General features: G+C 40.9%; 1 protein-coding gene across 14 annotated transcripts in view; it reads left to right on the forward strand.

Annotated features, from left to right (window-relative positions):
* Positions 1-17,992, forward strand: part of LOC408894 (transducin-like enhancer protein 3) — an 83,346-nt gene that overhangs the window by 12,666 nt on the left and 52,688 nt on the right. For 5 of the 14 annotated variants that reach the window (XM_006564127.3, XM_006564131.3, XM_006564132.3 and 2 more), the window contains exons 3-4: positions 7,556-7,662; positions 10,355-10,430. The exons of 3 other annotated variants lie outside the window; for them this stretch is intronic. In XM_006564127.3, coding sequence (XP_006564190.1) covers positions 7,556-7,662; positions 10,355-10,430 — 183 coding nt within the window. Of the gene's footprint in view, positions 1-7,555; positions 7,663-10,354; positions 10,431-17,992 lie in introns of those variants that run through there. 6 more of the 14 variants (XM_006564128.3, XM_392425.7, XM_016912629.2 and 3 more) reach the window with 4 other exon arrangements.

Raw genomic sequence — 17,992 nt, forward strand, 5'->3', positions numbered from 1 at the left:
ACCTTCATTGCAACTTGACGTATCTTAGAAGTTATATTTCCATTATTTTTATATCATTGAATCGATAAGTCTATTCATTACGACTTAGAATTTTAATTTTTAAATCAAAATGGCAAAAGTCTTATAAATTTTGTTAATTTTGAAAAATTAGTTTTTATTTGGAAACGATTTTAGAAATAGTCGGTAAATATAATTTTTCCTCTGTATGGTTAGATCGATTATCGCTTGGAAATAGAGGCGCGTAAAATAGAGAAAAAGATCGATACAAGTAGAGACACGTTTGCTGTGGGCTTGTGTAAAGATATACTCCCACAGCGTAGCCTGAAGGGGGATACACGAAGGGAAAGATTGAAATAGAAAAATGAAAATACCATCGTTCTTGCAGACGATAAAAGTTTCATCCTTCGCGTGACGAAAGCGTTTTACTTCGATATCGTCCATGCGGTTAATAACAGTACAATGAGCTTTTCGATAGATCCACCAGGTGGCTATTTTAGTAATTCTACGATCTCGTTAGTGAAACAATAGTGTTGTTTTAACGTGTTATTATCTTGTCATATTGTGCAACATTTGATACAAGATGTGATGTGCTTATAATATTATACGAATACATAGTCTCAACAATAGAATTATAATACGTAAGTAACTTTTTATTGAATAAGCTAATAGTTATTAGGATTATAAGAATATTGCCAATGCGTCGGCCATGACACTTTCTATCATAACCTTGTATACAAAGCGCGAACAATATTTTACCAAAGATTTAGTTTAATTAATCATTTATTATCTCTCATACTTTGATCGTCGATCGATATTTCTCATTAATTATTATCATCCCGATCAATCTTTCGTGAAACCTAAACCCACCGATTCCTATTGAACAAAGGTTCCCTACGCCCATATTTTTGTGCCGGTTCACTGTATCGACGAGTACGTTTCCACAGACGATAAATCTTGTTTTAGTCGCGCGTATAGGTTAAGGGGAACTAGCAACACCCAGGGGTGACTATAGCATTGTGTTCGGCCAACGATGCTTCTCGTACCACACGCGAAGGTATACATGTGTGTATCGTACACGTGCGTGTATCAGTACACACAACCCTATTAAGAACAACACAGTGTGTGCCTCTGTCGTTGGATCACGTCGTCCTGGGTCTGCGGGAAGCGAGGTTATATTCCTCCGGTCCTCTACTCCGGTGCATTGTGCACACTGCCATGAAACGTCTAACCTATAATAATCATACCGATATACAAGACGAGCTCCGTAATGCTCGTCTCTCGTACATGTACACACATTGTCGCGTGTATGTACATGTGCGACCTGAGCGGTACGCGGCCGTCAATCCGCCATTGCGACATGGACGTGAGGTTACGCGCGTGAACGAGAAGCGAGGTTATGCTCGACTCTTGGTTTCTCTCTCTCTCTCTCTCTCTCTCTCTCTCTCTCTCTCTCTCTCTCTCTCTCTCTCTCTCTCCCCTTCTCTCTACTACCCAGAATGCACCGCGTTCTCGCAAGAAATGGTAGCAAAAGCCGGCTTAACGTTCGATTGCTTGCATATCTTGAATGGATTCTCTGAGGGCGGTTGGAATAGTTCCAATAATACAGTTCGTTAATGGAGGAGGAAGAAGGATTGGCGTCTGAAGATTTAGATTCATCGTCGAGACTTTTGATTGATTCGATCTCTCCTACTTGGTTAGGTTATGTCTGAATATACTTGTAAGTACATATTTTTTCAAGTAATACGTTCAAAAATAGTTGCTATTTTCATTGTTGAATCCATTGTCGATCGATTCGATCTTATATTTAGGTTAAGTTATCAGTTATTGCGTTTCTTTTTGCTTTTCCGTGTCTGGAATTTGAAAGTACTTGATATTTTCGATGACGCAAGCTATGTTGTATAAAGCGTTTATTGAAAGGTTCTGTGGAAATATGAAGTTAGCAGCAGGTCGAAAGGATTAGATATATGTACATATAAACTTTTAATAGTTTTAACTTTGTAGACATTTTTTATAAAAATTCTAAAGAATTATGATCTTTTTATAGATTTTTTATTATTATAAGCATAACTATATAAAAAGATATATGTACATATACGACTTTATTAGAAATTTTATTAATTATTAATTATAAGGAATTTCTTTTCGCGAATTTTCTTTATCCTTTGATTGTTTTAATTTTGCTTGGTATAAAATAGAGAATATATTCGAGTATCTGGATTTTTACGATTAACGTTTTAACGATCAAAGCGTTTTTATTTATTTTTTTTTTCGAATGTAATGATTCTTGCATGCACCAACTATTGTTCACTATATAAAAGCAATTTACAGTGCATATACAAGTCGTTTCGTGCAGCTACAGCGGTGTTACAATTACTATTCTCGTTTAATCGATAACTTTGCCAATAAGGAGACGTCAGTCAATTCACTGCTGTTAATGGACCACACGTTGTGCGCCGAAAACTACCGATACGTACTTACATTGCACATGACAATGTTCAAACCATTCATAATGAACGTAATTGGAATGGAAAATAAGAAAAAAAAAAAAAGAAATTCTTCTTCCTATCGTGTAATTTAACGTGCAAATGCAAATGTGTTAGCTCTTTTATCAGTTACTCACTATCGCAATGAAGATTCGCGTATTCTAACTGCGCACCTCTGAACGGTAGGAATTTCACCACGTGCTCTCCCTCCCTTTCTCCCTTTCTCTATCTTGGTTTTCTTCAACGTGCAGTCCTCCCTCCCTCCTACTCATCCACCCTCTAAATTCAGTCTAGGTTCCCCTTACAAAGCGTGCCGGTATTTGTTAGCACATTTTATGTCCCGACATTGATTGAGCATACGTTTTCCTTCATTGACAATTTAAAATATGCGATGTTTTATTACATGTAATAACAAAATTATTTTTCTTTTTCTTTCGAACGAATAGCATCGTAGGAAATAATTTATTTTAATTCGATTATTTTTTTTAAAAAGTACATTTTACCACATTTTATCTTATCCTCGATATATCATCTTATTTGCATAAAAAAAAAATCACATATACGTAATTTCAAAATTATATATTTAATACAATCAAACACCATCTTTTTTCCATTTCAAAGAATTTTTTCTCTCAATTAACACGATAAATTACCATCCTAAAAAAAAAAAAGAAAAGAAAGAAAGAAAAAGAGAAATAAGGAAGACGAGGATGAAAAGAAATTCTTCCTTTTTTCGAGCGTTATCTCTCAAGCTTCATCGCATCCCCCGCATAACCGGCCACTTGGATCCTTATTTCCTTTATTTATCGTTTTATTAATGAACCACGTGTGTAATTCAAAGACGTGCTCGCGCTTCGAATGGGCTGGCCTGTTATTGGCGCGGAATACACGGAAACCGCGTGCCCGTGTACGTATAAAAAAGTTGCGCTTATTCGTCGGTGTTCACTGCATATCGATGCATCGATGTTTATTCAAGTGCAGCTGCATCGGCTTCGTACGTCTGACTTTCAACAGCCTCGAAACACGATTTGAATAATTCCCAATAGCGTTGCCTCATCCAATTAGACTTCTTTCCGCGATATAAAATAAAGGAAGCGAGAAGCAAATTCGCGCGAATAAGAACGAAATAAAAAAAAAACAACAAATTTTCACTATCTCTTCAAAGATAGAAGTATAAATCCATAGCTCGGATTCTCTTCCTCCATATTTTCTCCACAACTTGGGATATAATATTTAATGATAGAGACGAGTATTGAATTCGAATTTGAAAAAAATCACTCGAATGATCGAGTAAGAAACCAATTGACACGAATATTTCTTCATTATTTCGATATACGAGGCGCTTAAAAATAATCTCTTGCGCAATAAACACTTTGCAACTCGTGTTACGCGCCTCCCTTTTACCTCCAATTTTGCAACTGTCACATTCCTCGAACACCGTACCAAAAATAAAAAGTTTACGCTCAATCAACCCATATCCCCAAATCCAGCCTTTCGAAAGTTGTGGACGCGCCCTTAAGGGGCTTCTCGCTTACGTCATTCCGATCTTTAGTCTATCCTCGGCCCTGCGAAGACCTATTACCTTATTTACGATTCGCATGGCCATTATCTCTTGGCAACAAAGTGAACCAGCCGGTTTTTCGATACGATCCTCCTCATACAACACGCTACACGCACACACACACACGGGTGTATATACCGCAACAATACGTACACCAACCCACGTAACATGGATACATACACGCTCACTTTATATACACGGCCCCGCTCACGCGTGCTCCTTCATTGATTTCGCTGGTGTGAAAGGGGAATCGGGCAGACAATGAATACAAAGGCCCATGGGCTGGTATATAGAGACGGGGGGGCAAAAGCGTGCTCTTCTCGTCGAGGCGGGCCGAGAAACGGAAGACTTTTGTCTTCGCTCGTTAATAACAGTTTTGACATACGCGGATGAAAACGCACGGATGATCGGACGGGTTGGGAGGGAAGGGAAAGAAAATTATTGAAAAATTGATTTTTACCATTCCGTATCCCTTTTGATCAGTGGGCGAAGCATCGATGCGTGGCCTCATCTTTGCGTGTGCTCGCCCCGAATACGTGCGATTGGTTTAAGCTCAAAGGGCGAAATCCGATAGAAGTCGTCGTCGAACAAACGAGCGAAAAAAAAAAGAGAGGAAAAGAAAATAGGAAGAAAGGAGAGTAATTAAAAAAGAAAAAAAGTAGAAGGGGATGTAACGTAAGGGGGATCCCTTAATCGTTAATTTTAACGTTTGGATTTAGTTCGAGAATAAAATTTATAAAGTTTTGTCGATGTATTTCGAATGGTTTGCTCCTCTTTCGTGATATTGATTTTCTATAATATTGCGTTGATTTGGAGAAAGGAAGAATAAGAATATATCGTCTAAATATTTCGTTTCATTCATAGGATTTATAATTATTATCTCCCGTCAAACTTGGACATTATATTATTTCAATAATTTAATTTTTTTCTCGGATAAGGATAGGGATGTATAAATAGGAAAAAGTTTTTAAATAAAATAATTTTTCACGCGAAAACGATATAAATTTCGTATTATTTAAACTTGAGAAACTTTTAAAAATAAACTGTCAAATCAGATTATATTACAATTCACGGAATATTTCATAAATATCTTTTATAATTTTCATAATAAATGAAATCCTATTTTCTTTCTTATTTCTCATAAAAATTCATTATTTTTATCGCTTTCTCAAAAAAATCTCTATTTCAACTCGATACAAAATAATTCCTTTTCTATCTTGAATTTAGAAAAAAAGAAATTATCTTATATTCTTCTTTCGTTACGTATTCGTCACGAAAATCCGTAATTCTTACGGCTTTAACAGAGAAAAAGAAAAGTACTGATAATCGACTGATCACGTTAATGAGAGGATGAAGCGAAAAGGGCGAAGATTCGGTATCGATATCGGGGGGGGAATTATGGAAACACGTTGGTCAGGCGGCGCGAGAATTTTCATGAAAACGAATTGCCGTTGGCCGTATCGCATAACGGATATATGCGGCGGGTTAACCATCGGAACAACAACCTGTTCGATGACTGTTCCGTTTGATGATTGCAACAAGTGAGGCCCACACCGCCGTCCTCCTCTTCCCCAACCTGTTCCCAAACCATTTTACCAGCCACCGACAGCCACTCCCCGTTTCGAATTCAACAAGTGGCCAAATCATTCTACGTAGCGAGGCTACGTAGCGTCGAAAAACTGGAATTTTCCGAGCGGCGCGGACAGTCATTGACCATTTAACGCCCCGTGTCCCGTGATATTTCTCTTTATCGAGAGATTTTCCCATCCGCAAAACCGAACCGAAATTCCTCTTCCTCTTTCTCTCGCTCTCTGTCGATTGTCGCGCCGTATCGTATCGTATCGATGCTCAATGATGACGCGTCCCGTAACTGTATCGGATTAATGATCTGATTGGAAAATGGAATTCCATCCTCCCTCCCTTCAAAAAGCTTTTTGCGCTTTTGATATATAAATAAATGTTTGCGTCGAGTTTCAATCGAGCGTCGACAGAATTTCGTCCTGGGAGGATAGAAATTATTATCCAAGGACGATTTTAATAACAGGAACGAAATTTTCAATTTTAAAAATATCGTCCGTTTCGAAAAATTCGAAAAAAGATTTTCACGCGCGGATATATAGCTTCTTCTCTCGATATATCCATCGCGTTTCGAGCGTTTCAATTCGATCACCGCGAAGGGATTTTGTATATATATATATATAAAACAAGTATACGAGGAAAGTCGCGCGTGTGTACGTAACGTAATCATTACTGTCATCGGAAAGCCCGATCCTTTTCTCTCCGTAATTTCAACCGGTAGAGCGGCGTCGGTATATACGGGGCGGTTGAAGAACCCGTAGACACAGACCTCGTGCTACCTGGTGGAATGGGTCTCATTAAGAACGCCTTCATGGCCCTTCATCCTTGGCTCTTCAGGCCTCGCCTCGCCTCCTCTCTCCTCTCTCCTCTCTCCTCTCAGCCCACGGAGTCGTTCCGTCTTTTATACCTGGATGCCCTCTCCTCTCGTTTCTTCGAGCCTCGGTTTCTGTGTTTGCGTGCGCCTTATGCGGTCGAAGGCCATTTGATGGTGGTTGCTTGTCATCTTCGACTTTAACCTCGTTACGATTTTACAGTCGTTTCTGCAACGAACGAACGAATATATATAATATATATATATATACTCGGTCGGTTTTCCTTTAAATTCGGATTTGTTAAGATTTATTTCGAATTTATTCCGCGGTTTCGCCAACCTAAGGTCCGATGTACTCGTCTCTCTCTCTCTCTTTTCTCTATTTCTCTTCCACGATTTCCGGCGTAACGAGATTTCTTCTCGACGTTGCCTGTACACCCTTTAACGAGTTTTTTTCTCCCCCCCTCTCTCTCTCGGCTGTATTTCGTAAATAGAGTTCCATCCAGTTGCGGCAAGACTGTTATCGTATCGTCTGTTCGAATTGTTGCGACTCGATAGAAATCTTGTTAACTCGCCCTTCGGTCTTCTTGCTCTCTCTTAGGCTAGGGAGAGAAGAAGAACGGGGCGTTTTTTTCAATGGATGTCGATGCTACTTCTGAAGTGTATCGCCTCGAATGGAATCTAACGATGATTAATACGAAATGTTGCATTGTAAACGCCGAGTAATCTTTTTTAGTAACGTAGGATTCTTTAGCTAGTGATATTTTCCATGGTAAATACCTCGCGTATCCGTTGAAGAAATCTTATTGAGCTAAATAAATCGAAAAATCAAAAAATCCTTTTGCTTAAATCTTTTTTTCATCTCGAGTTAACGAAAATAATTAATGCTTCAACGTGCCTTTCGCGTTGATCATTGCATGGATAATGGGGGGGGGGGGAAAAATAACAATCTTTTCCGCAAATCGAAAGGAATCTTAACGCCACGGCAACAAGCATAACTTCTCGTTCTAGTCGATCTATTTTTCGTTCTTTGTCGCGGCTGCTTTGTCGTGTATGCTAATCGAATTCTCTTCTCTTATTTTCCCCCTTTTTTTCCCCCCCTCCCCTCTCTTTTTGTTGCAGGGTGGCGGAGGAAGCGGCGGGGCTGCGGGAGGGCTGAAATTCACGGTGGCTGACACTTGCGAGAGGATCAAAGAGGAATTCAATTTCATCCAGCAACAGAACCACTCGTGAGTCTTTCTCTTTTCTTTTACTCGCCTCTCCACTCGTCTCCTCTCCCTCCCTCTTTGTTTTTCTTTCCCCTCCCTCTCCTCTATCATCCCTCTCCAGTTTTCCCGTCTATTCATCCCTTCGCGTCTTCGCCGCGTTCGCGTTTCTCCAAGATCCACGATTATTGACGCCGATGCCTCTCCCGCCTTTCCTCGCCTTCCATCCCCTGTTTCGAGGTCACTTCGAGGAACCCCCATCCCATCCCTCGCTTCACGCTGTTGCACACCGATCTCTCTTCCACACACACAATCTCTATAACGCGTCCAACGATTCGATCGTCTTCATTAAAGAATGGACGAATTATTTTTTTCTATCAAACCCCCTCTTCAAAAAAATCATTCGATAATTTTAAAGAGTGGATTTTTCACGAATCTATTAACTCTAAGTCTCTTATATGTAACAGCGGGAAATTCCAACTTTCCCTTCCTCCCCTCCAATCCTTGGTTGAGAATCGCGGTATCGCGGCAAAGAAGAAAATCGATGCGAACGATTTACGGGTGTAATTGATTATCGAGGCGGGGACACGGTAATTAATCGACGTTCCGCCAAGTAGTATCCAGATGGAGGCTGCGCTATAACCGTTAACGTTATTGGAACACCGCTCACTTTCGTGCCGGGGGGGAGGAGGAGGAGGAGGAGGAGGAGGAGGAGGGGGAGGGCGGCAGCGGCGCGGCGGCGGCGTGTAATGGGACCGTGTGTACAAATGTCTGCGTTTACGTATCATTAATTATCTAGCGCGGTGGCGCACTTGCGATACCGTTGAAACCGTCGGATGGACGGTTAAATTTGCGTTTCGTTGTTAACGCTCGGCTACTACGTGCCCGCGTACCAACCGCGGCTTGCCAACTCGCGAGTTTCCGCTCGAAACCCCCCGTTTTCGGAGGGAGAGGGAGGGAGAGGGACGTTCCAGTTTCGACCAATTTCCCTCGTGCGTCTACTAATTCGCGTATTCTGTATTAGATCGGTGCTTTCGTTGAAGAGATTTGTCTTTTTTTTCGAAGCGGGAAGGAAATTGGAGATTGTATTTCGAAGAAGATTTCGCTCGAACGTGTATATATTCGTTATTATATTCGTGATTGATTTTCCTGAATAAATATCGAGCTCTTTTTTTAAGTTTATTTGGATTAATGATTCTCTTAGAGTTTGTGTTAATTTGATTATTTTGAAAAGATAAGTTGTTAGGTTAGAATTTGCGGTTAGAATATACGCTTCTCGTTTCAATTTATAATCGCTCGTCGAGTAATCGTTTAGCAGTTAGAATTATTAGCATTATCGTAATGAGCCTCAATTGTTGAATTGCAAAATAAATAACGAGAAGCGATTATATGAGTCTTATCAAAATGTATGGCATTTACAGTTATTGTGTAAAATTAGTATTTTCATTAAACACATCGTAATAAGATATTGGAAAAAAGTAATCAAACTTTTGCATTTTATTTAATATTCTTCGAAATTCTTTCACGACGCGAAAATATTGCTTTTTTTTCTTGAGAAAAAAATAGGATATCGCGCGTTCAACCTATTCGAGATGAGTTACACGTCCTCTGCTCTCACTCCAAATTTTTTTTACTACAACTAATTGATTAAATTCGATATTTTATCATTCTAACTGGTTTAAGAAGTTATGGATCACCAATAAGGATTGGTGAAATTAGATTACTACTTCGTCTCATCGTTACATTCCAATCGATTGATATAAAAGAGATTTCAAATTATTTTAAATCAATCCTTTCAAAATTACAATCTGACTGAACAATTATATAAATATTTCTTTTCGAGGAACAATTTTCACACACCTCGAAGATAAATGAGATCGTGTCAAGCGATTGCAAACGCGAGATTAAAATAATCCCTCGTTCTCCTCGCCAAATAACGAGCGGATAGAATAAATCGTATTTGCCAAAAATGTCCTCCCCTTTATTCATAGCCGCGTCTTTTCCTCCGCGTATTTTCAACCGTTGGGTCGGTCACCGCAACCGCTAACGCCGCTATAATCTCATTCCTCCACCTTCGATTTTTTCGCCGTGGAACTCGATCTTACTTTCTTTCGAGACGCCTCCTCCCTCTCCTCTTCCTTCTCCTCCTCCACGAATTCAAGACGCTGCGAATCCCGAGGGGAAAGGCAACGGTCCTACGTGTTTGCACGTATCTACTACTACGTGTGTCGTCGAGTGGTGGACGAGTCTACGTGTAAAAGTATCAGAAATAATAATTGCATATTCGAGAAGATCGAGCTTTCAAAATTTGTCAAATAAACGGGAATTTGGTCGATGGAATAATTTATGGGGATACAGATAGTTTGTGGACTGTTGGAATATTTGAAAAGTCACCATTTGCATCACTTTGTAGTTTCATGTATATATAGAGTAATTTGCTATTGATAATTCAGATTTGATTTTGCTCCAATTGGATCGTTTTCAAATTTAATCTTCTCGAAAGTGAAACAATTGTGATGATTTTTCGACATTCTCCACCGCTCGTTCTAAGACGTTATATACTATTTATACACCCGCTATGTAGCAAGCACGCTTTTAGAAATACATAAGGATTCGCATAAAGAGACTCGAGAAGAGCGCTTCTTTAACCATTTCCGCTTTAACGCACGCCTGGACTCGTACACCGGATCGCTCAATCGCTTTTCACTTTTCACAGACTGAAGATCGAATGCGAGAAGTTGGCCAGCGAGAAGACCGAGATGCAGAGGCATTACGTTATGGTAAGGCACTTTGTAAGTTCGTTTTCACGTCTTTTTATCTTCTCACAACACGTACATTGATCGCACCCTCGCTCAATATTAAATAACGATCGCTTGCCTCGAATCGTTTCCCACTTTCCCTCGAAATAATTTCAATAATTAAAACAAAAGTACGATGAATCTTTGGGGAGAAAGATTTTTTCTCCTTCGCGTCGAGGAAAAGATTTGGAGGAAGGAATTGCACGTGCTCTCCTATTGTTGAAATTATCGATAAGGGTAATCCGTAGCCACGGAATCGGGTTTTATAAGCAACGAGGTTACAGGGCCATTATTGAACTCGGTAATCTTTGTCGCGGCCCTTCCGCCAACCCGGCAGAAAAACGATCGATATTGTTCCCGCTTCATATTGCCCGCTCTTCGATTCACTTGCCATCAGCACGGAGGCAATTAGCTCGGCCAACCGTGCTAATCGTATCGCGATCGGTAAGGAGCTTAACTTGGACTTACCTATATTAAAGTGTGGCATTAACGGTGGGCCAAAGTATTTTGCCACCGGAGTCCATTTCATTTCTCGCTTCTTTATCAAATATTTATCGGCCAGGCGAACGGATTCCTTTGTCGTACTGCTCTTGTATGCGTGGAAGATGAAAAAAGATTTCTTTAAACGAATAAATTTGGTATACAATATTTTATGGAAATGGAGTATTTAAGTTTCGAGTTTAATTTTTAAACGATTTGAATTTTATTTTCTATCCGCTAAAAAAGTGCGATTTTATGATATTATATTAGGAACGTTATTAAGAGGCAATTAGTGCGTGTTTTTTTTTTCCGTTGAAAGAAAATTTCGCGAATTTTTGTTCTTTAATTCGATCGGTGATTAAGGAAAATTAAGGGGAGCAAAAAGCGTTCTAAACGGAATCTTTTATCGGTGGTGGTCAATGAAACCGATACTTTCGTTCTTACTTTCATTATTTCTCGTTCAACGAATTTTCATTCCCGAGAATGAAATAAGTCTCGCGAATTTTCCCCGAATCGAATCTATCTATTGGGAAAATTAAAATATCTTTCCTCGTTTGTTGCCTGTTCCTCCAACCGTTTATCCTTCTCTTGAATGCTAATGAGAGAGAATCCTTTAGAATTGATTAAAAGGTTATTTCGATACCTTGCCAAAATTATAACAACCGTTCGCGATTCAATTGTTTCCCTTATAATAGAAAAGGAAAGTATAAATAGAAACGTCGTCGAATCGAAATACCTTGGATCGTTAAAAATGATTTATTTCAACGCGTTAATCGATATATAAGAATAAAAATATTTTATTAAATGTATTCTTAAAACTTTCTTTCTTTATCCAATCTTACTTAACTTAAGAGAAGCAGGAGAGGAGAAAAGAAGGAATAAAGAGCAGGCTTGTTTGAAATTTAGAAATAGGCTGCAACACCTTTTCCACCTTCCAACCAATTTACATTCACCGTCTCGCTTCGTTTCTATTTCCGTAATTACCCGATTATACCCGAGTAAAATACCACCACCCACGCCATACTTCTATTTATCTCGGGCGTTAAGATGGCGTTTCCTTTGCGAAAAGGCAATTTTCCCGTGTTTTGATAAGTAGAGAATACACGTAGAGAATATATGTTCGAAAGAAAAAAGAAATCGGGTCGCCCTTGTATATATAAATTCAATATTCGAGAACCGTGCTTTTATCCTTTCCCGTTATGCGGTTTCTCTAAACTATCCTCTCTCTCTCTCTTTCTCTCGTTGTAAGGTCAACAACCCTGGCTATACAATCCACGTTTCTGGATTTATCTTCACCTAAGAGGAAAGAAAGAAAAAATTATTCTCTAAATACGAAACAACCTCCTCCCTCCAGCATTATCTTCCAGCAACCGTTGATCGTTTCTCCAACACCTTCCCTCTCTTCTCTTATCTCTCTCTCGATCATTTTCGCGAAAGGAAGAAAGAGGAAGAGAGAAACAACGGAGAAGAGGGGGGGAAAAAAGAGGAGAAACGCGAAAGAAAAAGGAGGGGGGAGAGAGATGAGAAAAACGAGGGGAAAAATGACGGAGAGGGAGGGAGAGGGAGCGCGCGGCATGTGCAATGATCGATCCGAAAGCGCGGAGAGCAGTTAGGCGACACGACTTCCATCGCAATCCCTCATCCCCGGCCCGCGAGATCGTACGCCGATGTTAACTGTACGTTTGATCGTAATTGTCGCGAACTGTACCATCTCTGTAAACTGCTACACCGATGTGACACCGTGCAAGCAACCAAGCAGCAAGCTGGGCCGAGTGGTTGGGGAGGGGAGGGGTGGCGGTGGGAGTGGATAAGGGGTGGGGGGGTTGTGGAGGTGACAGAGGGGTTGATGGGGGTTGGGAGTTGAGCCGGTAATCGATATCTCCAAAGTAAACGAAGAGAGGGAGCGAGAGGGAGAGGGGCGAAAGCCGAGGGACAGGAGAGAGAAATGGAGAAAGACACGCGGCGGAGGGTGGTGGTGGTGGAAAGGGAGGGGGGGGGAGAGGGATCCACGGCCAGGGAGAAGGACAAAGATGGAAGGAGGAGGAGGAGGCGACACGGGAAGGGCGGGGTGAAGGGCGGCGAGGGGAGGGGAATTAGAGACAGAGAGAGAAATTGATGTCGAGGGTTTGTCAACTACCGACAAGTATTATATACGTGCAGCCTGGCGAGGAGGAGTATTGGTGTAACGTATGTACAGGCTGCGAACGTGTCTCTGATATTCTAATTCCACCCCTGTGTATTCCAACCAGCCACCTTTCCACCCCTCCTACAATTCATCCTCCGCGATTTTCATTAGGGTAACGTGCCGCGTAAATCCGAGCGTCGCTTCAACTTTTTTCTCTCTCTCTCTCTTCCTCTCTTTTCTTTCTCTCTCCCTCTCTCTCGTCCCGGCTCTTCTTTCCGCTACACCAACCGACACCCCGTGTTGTGTTCCTTTTGTGAACTTCAACGCACGGATCATCGCCTCGCGACACGTTCTTATCCGATACACCTCCCCCTCGACGACGAGAGAACCGCGTTGGATTCGTTATGCTCGCGGATTTTTCGATTAAACGACGCACGAATGAATTTCTCCTTTCGTGTTCGGGGTTCTATTATTCGAGTTTAATTCGAATCGACTCGAACGATCGGTGTTGAGAGAACGATGATGATAACGTAAGTTTATCAAGGAGGGGAAAGGAAAGATCGCGATCATAGTTCATAGGTCATCGAAGGCAACGTATGTATTATACACCGAGAATCCATCTATTTTTATCGCTCAATAACCTTCCCCTCCTCCTCCTCTCCCTGCATTGTTCCATTTTTATCGCGAAACGATGAGGAGTATCGTTAAATTAATTCCTTGAAAAGTATCTGGTGTGGTGGTGGTGGTGGAGGATTTATTTCCTCTTTATTTTATTTGACACTTTAGAAAAAGTTGTTAAATCGATAAGGAATTAATTCGATTTTTATTATGAAAAGCGGGACGATGAAACGCGAGAACCGTTTCGGGGAGGGGAGAGGAGGGGAGGGGAAGGGAAAGACGCGAAAAATATTCTTATGAAAGCAGCAGGCTGCCGTCGGTGCGGCACGTTTTTCACCCTTTGAAAACGCAGACTTCCCCCGGTTACCCACGTTTTCCCTCTCTTTTTCTCGCTCCCTGCTACTTTTTCCCGCGCTTCTCCTCCTCCTCCTCTCCTCTTCCTCCTCCTCCTCATCCAACTACCACCCCTTCTTTTCCTCCACCCTCTTTATCTCTATTTCGTTTTTCCGCAGCGTAACAAATTAAACATAACCCACATCCTCGGGGCACGTTTCTTGATTACTTCTTGTTTTTCCCGTTTGCGTTCACCGTCTGCTTCTTTTTACAGATTTTATTTCCGCCTTTGAAGTTTCCACCGTGCAATTTAGTGTTTTTGTTTTTTCCACCCTCCCCTTTTCACCGACGTTTACGAAGTTTCATAACGGTGCACCCAACGTCCGTGGGGTTAACTGTTTTCACGAATTTCCGTCCCCCTTCCCCCTCTTCCTCTTCCTCGTCGATGGTCTCTGCCGGTCTTTCACTTTTTCTTTCCTTTCTCTCCTCTTTTTTTTCTTTCCTTCTTTTTTTTTTATTTCTTTCCCGAAATCCTTTTCCATTCTCTCGTTCGTTTCTCTCTTTCTCGTTTTTTTCTTTTATCCTCCTTTCCTTTTCCCTCTCTTTGCGCGACAAGTCTCCTCTTACTATTCAATTTTCTTAACGCCGCCGATGTCGTAACAACCCCCCTCCCCCTCCCAACTTTGCGACTTGTGCTTTCGACGTTGCTATCGATTTCACTTACGTCGACGCGCATCCCTTTTCCATCGCTTTACGATCCCATTCACCCCTTCCGAAGAAGGGAACAAGAATTAACCGCAGGAGCAAATAAATTTTTCTCTCTCTCTCCCTCTCAATTTCCTTCGTTCCAACTCCAATGCTCATCCTTCCCTTTCTTTTCCTCTTCTTTTCTTTTTGTCGCCAAGAGAAAAGGGGCGTCTTGCCTCGCCTTTGCTTATTCCCGCGATCGAGTTTGACTGATTAATTATCCATTACTCGTCGTAACGTTGAAACGCGAGAACTTGCGGGGAAACACGGAGAGAAAGAAAGGAGAAGAGCAAAAGAAAAGAAAAAAAAAGAAAAAAAGAAAGAAACGGGAGCGACAAGGTGGAAGGAAAGTATGCGTGATGGTGTAATGCAGGTTGAGCAAAGAGAAGAGAGGGAGAGAAAAAAGAAAAGGGGGGAGGAATGGAGAGACGTGGAAAGATATCTCGCTCCAAAGAGCGAGAGAGCGAAAAGGGGTGAGATAGAGATATAGATAGATAGATAGAGAGAGAGAGAGAGAGTAGGCGGCTCAATCACTCTAGCAAAGGCTCGCTACTAAAAGATCCATATCGAATAACCGGAGGGGGTGAAATTATCGGTACAACCCCTATTATTGGGTTCTGAACCACGTGAAAATAGAAAAGGAAAGGTTGGCAGATGAGATCGATACCGATCCCTCCTCCTCCTCCTCCTCCTCTTCTTTCTCCCCTCCCCGCAGAGAGAGAAAGAGAGAGAGAGAGAGAGTTTCTCTTCATCCGATTATCGACTTGGCCCGGCCAACTCTTTTCTTCGTGTTTCGGGCGAACCGATATGTACGGTGATGCGGCCAAGAAGCATTTTATTACGTCGCGAATCGAATTAATTCCCGTCCAGGATGTCGATAACGCGCAATTTAGGACGCGGCCTTCCGTCTATCGTCGATAATCGCCTCGAATACGATACGATATCGTCTTTCTGACGATCTGCTTAATCGATAACTCGTCGCGTGTAAGTCCACGTTTCGAATGATAGTATATTGGGTAGAAATTTGAATTGCAGAAAAAGAAAGAAAAATGATTCCTCGCGTTCTTCTTCTCGGAGAAGATGAAATTCTATATCACTTTATCACGTTTAATTTATTGAAAATAATTTTTAATTTTATCGCGATATTTTATATATATATTGTTAGAAGAGAGAGTACAGTTAAATAATTATGGAATCGAATTAATTAAATATTTCTGAAACTAACAGCTGAATCGTTGAACAATTGAAAATTAGCAATTTATAATTTGTTTTGACTTGAGATATAGAAATCTAAGCATATTAAATTTTAATGACCAAGGCTTTAAATTTATCTTCTTCTCCTTTTATTAATATTCCTTTAAGGATAATATGTACAAACTTTGTACAAATTTCTTTTTCTATCGCAAAGTTTAAACGTAAAATTATTTTCCAATCTTTTCGAATCGTTTTTTTCCACGCGTATCCACGTAACTCCGTTGAACAGCCATGAAATTAAAGATAAATTCCATTCCCTCCGATTAACACGGCCGGAGGAGCGATTTGTTAATTCGTATTTGAATGTCCGTTATCACGAACGGATATGGAATAAGTTATATTTGATCTGCGGTGTCGTTCTTTTTCCTCGCCTCCTCCCATTTCTATCGTTGAACTTCGCATAATACGCCCGTCAAGTTAATTGATTGCGTTCATTTAAAATTCATCTACCTTCCGGCGGATGATCATTCTCGATTAATAATTAATCGTTTTCGATTAAACACACGACAGGAAGTCATTTAACATATTTCGAAATTTCTTTTCGTAGTAACTTATGCTTCCAACATAATAGCGTGTTTTTTTTCGTAAAATAAATAAATAAATATAGATAGATAGCCACGCTTAGGAATACAATCGCTCTCGATATTTATTTTTTTCTTTTAGATTAACTTTGCTGTGATTATTAAAATATTCAATGTAATTTAAAAAAAAGGAATTCCTTCAGAATCTGTTGATAGATTTATCAGTAGATTCTTATGGAGTGACGAAAAATTTTTAAATATATAAAAGAAGTTTCCAAAGTTTTTTTCCCCGCTTCTGGAAGAACACGAAAATTCGATTAACGCGAGATCAACATTTCCGCTGCTATTAACTCACGCGTTTTATTTCCATCAATTCTTTTTTTCAATAACGAAGCTGACGCAGTTCCACTCGCGTCTTCACGTTTCAATACGCGATGTGAAAATCTATTCTCGCGTTAATTTCAAAAAGCATTCCAAAAAAAAGTCTTGACAAACGTAGGCCAGAGACCCCCCCCCCCCCCCCCCAATATTCCACTTAAATATCTATCTCTCTATAAACTTATCCCTTGCAAAAGAAAAAAAAAAAAGAAATAAAGATCGAGAAACGATGACATCATGACGAGAACACGCACATGGAGGTAAGGCTTAACCGTTTCCGGTTACCTCGGTCATCACAGGTCTCTTTCATCGTGATTATACCGACTGCATTATTAAGTCGGCGTATTTCCGTGGCCGATGCTATCGATCTCACTCGAGTAGAGTATCTGTCGAGCGACGTGTGCGCTTTCTCTCTGAAGCCAACCAACCAACCCCCTTCACCCCCCTCACCCCCCGAAGCCATTCGTCCCGGAACGAGGGGCTAAAGGCGGACACGCAGCGCTAAGCGACAGCCACTAACCGATTTACGATCGCGCAAGCGCGCTCACGAATCGTATGATACGATGCACTTTACCGGAACACGGGTCGAACCCCCTCCTCCTCCTCCTCCTCCCTCCCGCCTCCCTCGCCCCCCCCCCCCCCTCCGCTCAGACCGAGGACGTGACTCTTCCTTTCTCCCCGTGCTTACCTCTCCACGTTCCAACGTCGGCGAGGGATTATCATCACTTTTGACTTACGCCTTCCCCACCGACCATTGTTTATCAATTTCACCCGTGTTTCGCGACGATTCGAAATTGCCGCGCGTCTCTATAGGGATTTTTCTCGTTGCTCGCTAGAGGTCACTAGAGGAGGTTGATTTATATATATATTTCGAATAAAAGTGGATGGTTCGGAAGATGTACGATGTTGTTGATATTTTAATACAATGTATGTTATGTGTATAAATAGAATGTTTATTGTTAATGATTATTTAAAGAGTTTTACACAAATTATTTTGGACGAGAGTGAAACTATGATCCTCCTTTCTTTCGACTCTGTCCATTTTCTTATTTCAAATTGGTTGAAAAAAAAGGAAAGGAATTATTTTCGTTGTAGAACGT

Source organism: Apis mellifera, linkage group LG6 (genome assembly GCF_003254395.2).
Source record: "Apis mellifera strain DH4 linkage group LG6, Amel_HAv3.1, whole genome shotgun sequence".
Classification (NCBI taxonomy): Eukaryota; Metazoa; Arthropoda; class Insecta; order Hymenoptera; family Apidae; genus Apis; species Apis mellifera.